This window comes from Chionomys nivalis, chromosome 1, assembly GCF_950005125.1.
Source record: "Chionomys nivalis chromosome 1, mChiNiv1.1, whole genome shotgun sequence".
Taxonomy (NCBI): domain Eukaryota; kingdom Metazoa; phylum Chordata; class Mammalia; order Rodentia; family Cricetidae; genus Chionomys; species Chionomys nivalis.
In genome coordinates, this window is record NC_080086.1 from 132,349,830 (window position 1) to 132,361,166 (window position 11,337).

Consider the following 11,337-nt stretch of genomic DNA (forward strand, 5'->3'; position numbering starts at 1 on the left):
TATAGTAAGTATATGTGCAATTTGGAATACTGTAGGGACAGTATACTTTAAGCTCTGGGGTGGTAAATATGCATGCATGTGGTTCCCACATATGTTATGGCAATGGTACAGGACAATCAGGTTCTGCAAAGGAAACACACACATAATGCAAAATCTGTTTCTCTCAATAACATTTTTCTCAAATCACTCATTGAAGTTCCAAAGGGGCCAGGAGATGGGAAATGGCTGCTTAAGCTGCTCCCAGACTGCTCTGAGGCCCTGATCATGTGACCTTTCACCTGGAGGAAGGTGAGCAGGTGCACTTGTGAGAACAGTTCAGAACCATCCCAGGCCGAGTCGCGGTGCTGAGGACCTTGAATTCTGGCTCACTCTTGGAGGAAGTGATTTTCCCACCCTTCAAGAGACCAGGCATGTCTGTCACTGTTGTCGCTACCACATAGAAACCAACACGCTTCTGCTAAATGCTGCCAGGTTGTACAGAATGCTTATACTGTGGTTTTTGGAAAAATGACACACAAGTCAAATGCTCTAGAATATCTGGGTTTCATTAAAAGTTCAGAGTTATTGAAAGGCCTGGGCTTTGGGGAGGATGGCTGAATGAAAACAAAGGACCTTTAGGATTTACAGATTTATGGGGTGGGAAGTATGGATGGAGAGGGGTGAGTTTGCCTAACACAAGCCTTTTCCTCTTTTCTTGTATAGGACACCTAACCTTGGCTATAGCTTTGAGACAAACTCCGGGAATCCCTTCCACTATTTCAGCTATGGGGTGGCTTGCTCCGAAGTAGAAATCGACTGCTTAACAGGGGACCATAAGGTAAGACATGCGCAAACCTTTAGCCTGAGAGGGAAGAGAAGAAAAACAGCCGCACTGCTGCCGTCTGAGTTGCTGGTTGAGGCATGTTCTCTGGTGAGGAAACAGGCCTGACGTCAGAGGCAGGGGAATGCCCATGAAGACCAACAAGTACCCACCTTAGGCCATGAGCCACGTAGTTTCTGCCTGAGCCCTCGCTCAGTGAAGGTCATTGCCGTAGAGAAAGCAGCACTGAGTGGGAGTGGGACATCTTCCACAAGCTGCTGCTAATGGACACTGGATTTAAATTGCGGATCATTTGTCCCCCCACAAAATCTTCTTCCTGTATTATTTCAATCATTTATCTATTTTAATATATATTTTATTAGGGGGAGTAAACTCAGGACCTCACGCATACAAGCCAGAACTCTACCAACTAAGTGATACCCTAAGTCCCCTCCCCAGTTATTTAATAATATAGTTGTTGTGGGAGCTGCGGGCTGTGTTCTTACTGCCCCAGCTCCTGGTCGCCTGGCTAGCTTATGCCCCGAAATAACAACACACAAACTGTATTCTTTTAAACACTGCTTGACCCATTATATCTAGCCTCTTCTCGGCTAACTCTTGCACCTGGACTAGCCCATTTCTAATACTGTGTGTAGCACCCCAAGATGCGCTTACCGGGAAGATTCTAGCCTACGTCCATCCTGGGTCGGAGGTTCATCGCATCTGCCCCAGGGCGGAGAGCTATCGAGTCTGAGCTCACTTCCTCTTCCTCCCAGCATTCTGTTCTGTTTACTCCACCCACCTATGTTCTAACCTATGAGGGCCAAGCAGTTTCTTTATTTTTTAACTAATGACCTTCTTCCATCATTTCCCCTTTTTCTGTTTAAACAGAAAAAAAAGGAAGGCTTTAACTTTAACATAGCAAAATTACATATAACAAAACAGTTATCAAGTAAAAATTACAATATTTACATCTATTTTATCTTTATCATAACTAAGGAAAACTATAACTATAACTAACTATTCTTCAACTCCATCAAAGACTCCAGAAAGATACAATATTACCTAAACAAACAAGAAATAAGCAACTTTCAAACTCTAGAAATGACAGAGACATCTCTCTGCCTTGACAGTCATCCAAAGTTCTTCTGTACCATTGGGGCATCCATCTTTGGCCTACAGGCCCATAATTTCCAGCAGGCATTTCCATGAAGCAGGAAATTTCAAAGGCAGTTCAGTCACTATCTGCTGTGTCCTGCAGAATGTCTCGCAGACAATTTCATGGGTCAGGAACCCCGAAAGATCATCTCACCTTTAGGCAAGTTCAGCAGTCCTCTCTCTGCAGGTTCTTTGTGTCCAGTTTATGCAACAGTCCAGGCAAGAGCAGTTTCTTGCCCAAATGGCTATCAAACTCCATAAGGATCCTCTTCGATGCCCATCTTCTTCTTGAAGTAGATTGGTGCTGCCAGGAGCAGAGTGTCTCATTGTCATGAAAAGTCCTAAGTTATTAAAATATTAAATAGCATATTCCGTAGTCTTTGAAAGATATAAAGAATGTCTATCTAAAATATATCTATGTACATCTAGAAAATCTAACATGACTACAAACTTGACTATTATAGATAACTATTCATTAACAACTTATATACATAACATTTTTACATGAGTTACACAATCACAATACCTTAATCAATATCAGAAATACATATACATATAACAAAATTGACCTTAAATTTAAATCACTAAAGCAAAATCCATATCAATGCAAATTATTCATACCTATATCATATCCCCCTTTAAATGTAAAAGAACATTTATAAACAATATTTGGGAATATGGACGTAGTTATTTCTCTCCAAACTGCTTCCTGCTGAATGGGGGCGCTGTTAATCAGATATTTCAGGGTATAACCTGTGTGCTAGGTTCATCTCAGTCGTCAATTGAGTGAAGTAATTTTTTGAGGGTGTTCACAGCAACCTTTCGGGAGGGCATGGTCCATCATACCATATTGTCATAGAAACAATCCACAGGGTTTCATCCTCTGTGAAAACAAAAGAAGAAACTCTTTTCCAAAGTATCATATCCTTAGATCCAAATTCTGAAGTCAAGGTATTTTCCAAATATCTATGTTGGATTAGTTCAGCAGCATTTAAACAAATATTTTTTAGCATCTGTTGCTCTTTCCTCAGCATTCAAACAATTCAAAGAGAGCATAATAGCATACAGTATCAAAATTCTCAGTGTATTTTCCATCTTTGTACAGCTTTATATTAACTCTATTTCATTTATTTTTATATATTTTTTTGACTTTTTGAGACAGGTTCTCTGTATATCTTTGTCTTGGAATAACTCTGTAGACCAGACTGTCCTTGAACTCTCAGAGATCTTTCTGTCTCTGCCTCCCAGGCCTTGGGATTAAAGGCATGTGCTACCACACCTTGAAGTCACAGAGGTCAATCTCTCTCTGCCTCCCAAGTGTTGGGATTAAAGGTGTGTACTACCACACTCAACTACTTTCTTTCTTCCTTTTTTTTACTTTTAAGAACTTTAACTTTTAGCCTGCATATATTTTTAAACATACTGTAAATCATTTAAAGGTTTTCTTTATCTTTGAATCTCTCTTTACTGTATATTTTCTCTTTTTCTGACCACACGAGCCTTTGAATTACTAAGCAATATCAGTAGGACTAAAGCCATGGCTTTGCAGCCCATTCCTTAGGTTTCCAGCCTCATGGCGGAGGTACCGGCGGCTGTAGCCATGTTTATCACCACAACTCTGTGGCATTTCAATGTCCCTGCCAGCAAGCAAGCTGCGGCATTCTGTTCACAGACCACACTCGGCCTGCCTGTCTGAAAGAGTCAGAGTTTGCCCTGGCAGGACGGCCTAGAAAGCCAGCATTTTAAAACAGCACAACTTTTTTCCTGTTACGGCGGAAAACAAACAAGCATGCAGTCAGCTTTTCATCAACACCGTTTAAGTGTTTCGTGGCAGGACCTCTCAAAAGAGCTGCAAGGTTTTGCAGCTAAAGCTGAGACAGGAAGCCTCTCTTAGATGAGAGTGCTTGCTTGCCTCTGGCAAGCAGAGCAGAACCAAGAGATTGCTGCTACCAAGAAGCCATGCTGTACTCTATTCTTTCCCAAGCTTTCTCAGGCTTTCTGTGGATATAGTTGTCCACACGTTGGGGGCCATTTTGTTGTAGGGAGCTGCGGGGTTTGTTTCTGCTGCCCCAGCTCCTGGTCACCTGGCTAGTTTATGCCCCGAAATAACAACACACAAACTGTATTCTTTTAAACACTGCTTGACCCATTATATCTAGCCTCTTCTCGGCTAACTCTTGCACCTGGACTAGCCCATTTCTAATAATGTGTGTGGCACCCCAAGATGTGCTTACCAGGAAGATTCTAGCCTACGTCCATCCTGGGTCGGAGGTTCATCGCATCTGCCCCAGGGCGGAGAGCTATCGAGTCTGAGCTCACTTCCTCTTCCTCCCAGCATTCTGTTCTGTTTACTCCACCCACCTATGTTCTAACCTATGAGGGCCAAGCAGTTTCTTTATTTTTTAACCAATGACCTTCCTCCATCATATAGTTATTGCCTTATAGGATCTACAAACCCAGGATGCTTTGGATTCAGCCACAATACAGTTTATTGACTGCTTTCTCATATGCTTTACCCAGACTCAGGTCCAAAGCCCCAGTACCTGGAGACCCTCTCTTACCGCCCATGGGTGGATGTGTGGTGAGGTCAGGTCTCCAGCCCACCCCTTACTTAGCTGCTAAGATCTCAAACTATCCATAGTGGCAGTCAGATGTGGTGGAAACCGCTGTCTCAGCATGCTCAGGGCTCTTGAGAAAGTGCTGTTTGGATTGGGATTTACACTCAGTGTTATCAAGACACACCTGTGTAAATCTAGGCATTTCTTCTCAAACTGTTTTCCATCCACAGAATCTCCGTACAGATATCGTCATGGATGTCGGTTCCAGCTTGAATCCTGCTATTGATATTGGACAGGTAAGGTCTGTGGGAGGAGCAGGGTGGAGACAGAATATGTCAGAAGTGTGTGCCCACCCTCACTCTGTTTATGGAATGCCTCCACTGACACAGCATGTTGTCATTTTTAACCTGGCCAGAGCACAGTGCTTAGAGACCCTCATTCTGAGTAAGAAAGAGTTAGAGTGATGATCATCCACCCAACTCTCAGAAAACAAGCAAATCTAAGTGAACTTAGGAAGGGCGGCCACACACCCCAGAGACCAGTGTGGTCCATGAGAAGACATTGGATGCTCACATGTGATATACACACACACAGGCACACACAGGGAGAAAGGGGGGAGATGGGGAAGGAAGAGGAAGGGAAGGAGAGAAAGAGTAAGGGAGGGAGGGAGGGAGAGAGAGAAAGAGAGAGAGGGACTGAGCAGCTGGAAATCAGCATAATGTAGGAAGGAAAGAGACACTGGAATTGAGTCCTAGGCAGTGGGACCTGAGGTCAGAAGTACCGACTGTCTCCCCATTTCTTGCTGACCCAGGACATTGGATAAATTACTTTCTAGGTAGTAAACAGTGCCGAGACTAGAGGGGTGGAGGAATTCACCATAAGACATGGGGTCAACCAAGAGGAAGAAAAGATGGCCCAATGAAAAACACTTTTGGAAAGTATGGAATTAATAGAATAGGCCAAGCTGGAGAAGACAGAGGGGAGAAATCACAATTTGAGATTGAGACATAGTGACATCTGATAGAAAATATGAGTGTATTTTTAAAAAGAAAAAGGCTAATCTACTCTGTAGTCAGCACACACACACACACACCACACACACACACACACACACACACCTGCTTAGGGGACATCCTCTGTAGGCAGGCATTGTATCAAGTACTATGGATGCAAAGATTATTGACAACGCCTGGTGTTGTGTTTGTTCAGCCTTTGGCAGCATCCATATCACTCTTCTGAATAGGGGATGGGGAGCCGATGGGGACCAGCATACAGTGTAGAGGGTGCTTTAGATTTAAGTCCTGGAGGGGACACTTCCTCCAGAAGACAGGCAGGAGAGAAAACCCAACAAGGCTGGAGGTAAATTTTTAAGAATTTGCTACTCAAGAAACCCCTCCTACCTGCTTGTTTCTCACTGTTAGCTCACCAGTGATGCCATGGACACAGCATCTTCATCTACGCAGTGGCAGGTTTTGATGAGAAACGGTACTTGCCACTGTGATGGCATGTTCTGGGTCTCTGTTCGTCTTAAGACCAAGTTTAGTGACATGTTATTCGAGACCCCTTTGTACTGAAGCAAGAGCCAGACAGGCGGTTGAAGGCTGTTTTAGCCTCCTTCCAGGCCTCACTATGTAGGCCAGGTTTTGCATCCGTTGTAGCTATCAGTATCTCTCCTGGGGGGAAGTGGAGCTAGAGATGAGGTGGTAACCATGGTCTCCTTTTGTCCTATAGATAGAAGGGGCGTTTGTCCAGGGCCTTGGTCTCTTCACTATGGAGGAGCTACATTACTCTCCTGAGGGGAAGCTGCACACTCTTGGCCCCAGTACCTACAAGATCCCTGCATTTGGCAGCATCCCCATTGAGTTCAGAGTGTCGCTGCTCCGTGACTGTCCCAACAAGAAGGCCATCTATGCCTCCAAGGTACTGCGATTGTGGGTCTGTACTGCCTTCTCACCCGTGGGATGGGAGGTCACAGTGGGTGACCCACCTGGAGGGTCTGCAAGGCACTCCTACAGAAGGAAGAGGATTGACACCGGCTCTGGGAAGGCAGCAGAGCTGAGAAACATTGGAAGTGGCCGAGGGCACAGCTTGAGCTCTTAACTGAAGCTAGCTCCTGCTGGGAGCCTCAGAGAGATTCCTTAACCAAATCCCAAGGGTCAAATTCTGAACAATGCTCAGTCTGCAGTCATGCACCATGGTTCTTGGTTCTCAGAGATGATTTTTATAAATCCAGCATCTCCATGTTCTTATAAAAACCAACACACTCAATGTAGAGGAGTGGACCACCTTCCAATACTTCATCACCCCCTCTAGTTAAAACCTTAAAACCTTACTAACAAGCCTAGGGAATTATACACAGAGAATGTTCTTCATTCTTGTCCTCAGGGAGTGCAGAACATGGTTGAAGATCAACATAGCTTATTCTCATAGTCCTGTATCTTTGAAGGAAGGAAAATCATGACTTGTAGTCAATGAAATATTTGCTTCTGTCAGGGTTTGCTATGCTGATGTGGGCAGGTAGGGTCTGGAATACATCGTGACCTTAGCTGTTGATTCTTACAAAGGACAATATGTTAAGGTCATGAGACTCATGAGAAAAGTCCATCTCTGAGGATCATAACCCCAGAAACTGGGGCTGAAGAGATGGCTCAGTGGTTAAGAACACGGCCTGCTCTTCTGCTCTTCCAGAAGGACCCCGGTTCAATTCCCAGCATCCACATGGTAACTCAAAACTGTCTGTAACTCCAGTTCTAGGGCATCTGACATGCATACACAGACATACATGTAGGCAAACCATGAATACACATAAAAAAGATTATTAAAATAAATAACCCCAGAAATTTTGAGCCTGTAATTCCAGGATGTAGAATATCAGCACTTACATTTTAACAGTAAGTATCCTTGGTGATTCTGATGTAGGTGGTCTTCAATCTCTGCCCCATGGGGAAGAAAAGCCAACCTCTTTTAGGAGGTGCCTGTAATTCTAGAAATCCGAACTTGTAACTGCAGTGCATGCTAAACATTGTTGTCAGAGCTCCAGACAGACGATTCTCCTAGGCCAGTACCTGAAGAAGGGGCTAAGACTCGTGCCAAGTGTTTTATTTATAAAACAGTAGCCAGGCATGGTGGTGTACATCTGTAATCTTGGCATTTTAGAGGCTGGGATAGGAAAATTGCTGCAAATTCAAGGACAACTGAGGTTACGTAGTGAGTACCAGACCAGGCAGGGTTTCAAAGCCAAACCCTGTCTGAGTAATAAAAATAATCATTTACTATAACTTCAAAGGTATATTATATAATTAATGTGTATTTTGTTGTCATCAGAGAAAATGACATAGGATGAGTTAAAACAAACAACAAAAAAACAGAACTATGAAGTTCAGTCATTTAAGAAATAGTTTCTCAGGCCTTTGTTAGTTTTGACGGCCTCCTCTTGCCTTAGTTGGCGTGGTTCCATTAGCACTGGGTGGAGTTCTTCGTGGGCACCCATGGCCATCCTGGTGTGGGACTGTGGTCTGGCCTCCAGAGTCTGTGGGAAGACACAGGGTCCGGAACCACTCTGACTGATTCCCTGTTCTACGTCCTACCCATTCAGGCTGTTGGGGAGCCACCTCTCTTCCTAGCTTCGTCTATCTTCTTCGCCATCAAGGATGCTATCCGTGCAGCTCGCGCTCAGCACGGAGGTGATAACGCAAAACAACTTTTCCAGCTAGACAGCCCTGCCACCCCGGAGAAGATCCGAAATGCTTGCGTGGATCAATTCACCACCCTGGTAAGATACTTCCCCAAATTCTCATGTCACCCAGGGGAGGACAGGCGCCGACTGGCAAACTTGTTCCACGGGTCTGTTTTACCCGGGTAGCCTTGGGTCAAGGACTGCCTTCATTGAGCCATCTGGGACACCGAGTTGGCTTTGCAAGAGAATAATGAACACCCGCTTTGAAGCTGCAGCTTGCAGATGGACTGCTCTCGCAGCGGGAGGGTTGCGTGTTGTATAGCCGTTACCCAGAGACTTCATCTTTCAGCTGGCTATAGGTGACGGCTACATCTCCTAAACAGCCCAGTCTTTTATGCTAATCACTGTCATCTGGGGGACTCCTCTGTTAAAAACACCGTGTGAGGTGCTGTGGAGAGGGAAAGGGAAGGCTAAAGACAAATCTCTCAACGTTACCATTTGCCTTCCTGGCACTGGGGCCATAGGTACCCTCAAGGACTTCCCAGCCTTCTGGGACCCAGATGACTGGACCATGTGGTGCCCGGCGGGACAGGCGATGGAACAGTGGTTCTTGACCTTTCTTGTGCTGCTGCCTTTAATATAGTTCTGTATATTGTGGTGACCCCCAGCCATAAAATTATCTCATTGTTACTTCGTAACTGTAATTTTGCTTCTCTTATGAGTCACATGTATGAATCGCAATCTGATATGCAGGATCAGGATAGCTGATAAGTGACCCCCAAAGGGGTCGTGACCCATAGGTTGAGAACCACTGCAATAGAGGCATTCTATGGTTCTCAGAATCCCTTTGGGAAGTCCCCTTGTTTTATGTTTTGGTGGGCGATGCCAGGCAAGAGGAGAACATGCTAGGAACATGCTTTTCCTCCATGGAATCTCAGAGCCAGCCCAGCCTGAGCTGTGCAATAGAGTAGCTACACACAGAGATCTCTAGTAGTACTCAAAACCTCTGTTTGATTAGCAGGTAGGTAAGGTTTTGCAATTTCATAACTTTTGGGTTGAGAGGTAAAGTGAATACTTACTACTTCCAAATATCCCAGGCATGAGGAATAGATAGGGTAAGTCCTCAAGGGAAGAGAACCTGACATCTAGATCTCAGTACTGAGTGAGAAGGATTCCCAGTCAGGCCGCTCCTGTGCCTGCGGATAGCTTTAGCTAGGAGGTAAGAACCACAAAGCACGTGCGAGGTTCCTGCAGATGTGCGGCTTCATTCCAGTTACCCAGAACCCACCATGATTCCCACTGCCGATGGTTACCCAAGCTCTGTATCTTTAACAAGAGTGGTACCTATGAACAGGCTGCATAGTCAGTGTCCTGCAAGGAATGGGAAGCAAAAGTCAATTGTTCAAAGATGTCTGCAGAGGCCCCCAACCTAGAACCAAGACTCTTTGTACCAACACCCCAGTAGCTAAACCCCTACAGTGGACTTGCGTGAACAGCTGATTCCACATGTCAGCTGTGCTTTCTAAGGACTGCGAGTGCCATTCCCCGGAGCCCGCTGGAATGGTAGCCACCTGGCGAGCACTCAGTTAAAATATGTGAAGGAGTAGGATTTTAAGAGGTCCTGTGCTGGGGGTATTTTCTGTGAATGAGACTGTAAAATGGGATTTGATCTTAGCGTTGTATTGTCTGTGCTAGGAGATGGCATGTAATGGGTGGAGTGGGAGGGACGCCATGAAAAAAAATGTCAATGAGAATTCTCTTATTCCTCCCTAGTGTGTCACTGGGACATCAGAAAACAACTGTAAACCCTGGTCTGTGAGGGTCTGAAGAGAGAGTCCTCAACAGTGTTTTGTACTACAGCGGGGCTTCCGTGGAGCTGGAATTCCGTACAGTAGTATCCAGATTCCCATTTGCTGCCTGGGAGAGCTGATTCAGCGGGATGGCGTTTTTAGGAAAATGGAATGCATTAAGACAGTCATGATCCAAATAAGAGTTGCAAACAAAATGATGAGCAAATGGAGAGATGCCGGGTGTAAGTGGTGAGTTAAGCACCTTCGAAGGACTCTCACACAGCTCCTGCAGCTCAAACCAAAGTTTCTCCAGATCCAAATGCTGTCTTCAGAAAGCTTTTCCTAAGACCAGAGGATGCCACATTGTAACCTCAGAGCCACACACTCTTATTTTGCTGTGAGACAGTGAAGGAGATTAAAACCTCCGACTACTTTGGATCATGGAAGACAATAATAAAGAATAAAATGAATTTGAGCTTAGCTCCAGTATTATTGACTATTAAAATAAGATTATTCTCTGATGCAAAACTCCAATTATTCAGTCCATACAGTGTGCTAGGTCTCTCCCCGCCTCCCCATCTATATATAAAAGCTTTGGCTTCAGAACTTTCCTTGGAGTAATTTCACCTGGAAATGATGATACTGACATCAGTATCAGCCAGGGGAAAAGCCCGAGTCTGACAGCTATGCGCCCTTCAAGTGTTATCTTTTCCTCCTGTGCCTCATCTTATTGGGAAATGAAAGGGTTCAACTACAGTCATCACTAAGATCTCCCAGCTTAAGTCTATAAATATATGACCCGAAAACTCCAGTTACATAACGGAGCTGCAGCTATCAAAGCCTTGGCTTCCTTCACTCTTATGCAATGTCTGAGCCTAATGAACCCTGTGTAGAATCCCTCACGTGCTTGCAGTTGGTGGGGAGAACAGGAAAAAGACAAACATCCCCTCTCATTGTCCTGGCAGGAGGTTCCAGCACAACATAGTCCTGGGTGGACAGTATGGTGGGGTCTGCCAGACAGAGCCTGCGTTTCTGCCCATGGAAGGATAGGCAGAAATGATGCAGCCCAGCTATGTTTGATGATACTAACAAATACAACTGCCAGTTGGTTGGCATGTAAAAGATGCTTCTGAGTTATCACGTCAAATGCTAGCATCTTCCATATTGCAGCCAATCATTGTTTCCAAACTGTGTAATTCGATCCTCTCCTCCCCCTCCCTCCCTCCCTCCCTCCCTCCCTCCCTCCCTCCCTCTCTCTCTCTCTCTCTCTCTCTCTCTCTCACACACACACACACACACACCACATTCTTTTTCCTTCTCTTTCCATTTTCCCATCTCCTTCCCTCCCCATCTGCC

The 11,337-nt window shown here is 45.0% G+C and overlaps 1 protein-coding gene across 1 annotated transcript in view; it reads left to right on the plus strand.

Annotated features, from left to right (window-relative positions):
- Window positions 1-10,461, plus strand: part of Xdh (xanthine dehydrogenase) — a 66,570-nt gene extending 56,109 nt beyond the window's left edge. Inside the window, exons 32-36 of the mRNA XM_057780168.1 lie at window positions 703-817; window positions 4,746-4,811; window positions 6,247-6,435; window positions 8,111-8,287; window positions 9,965-10,461. Coding sequence (XP_057636151.1) covers window positions 703-817; window positions 4,746-4,811; window positions 6,247-6,435; window positions 8,111-8,287; window positions 9,965-10,018 — 601 coding nt within the window. The 3' untranslated portion in view covers window positions 10,019-10,461. The remainder of the gene's footprint in view (window positions 1-702; window positions 818-4,745; window positions 4,812-6,246; window positions 6,436-8,110; window positions 8,288-9,964) is intronic.
- The last annotated feature ends 876 nt before the right edge of the window (window positions 10,462-11,337 follow it).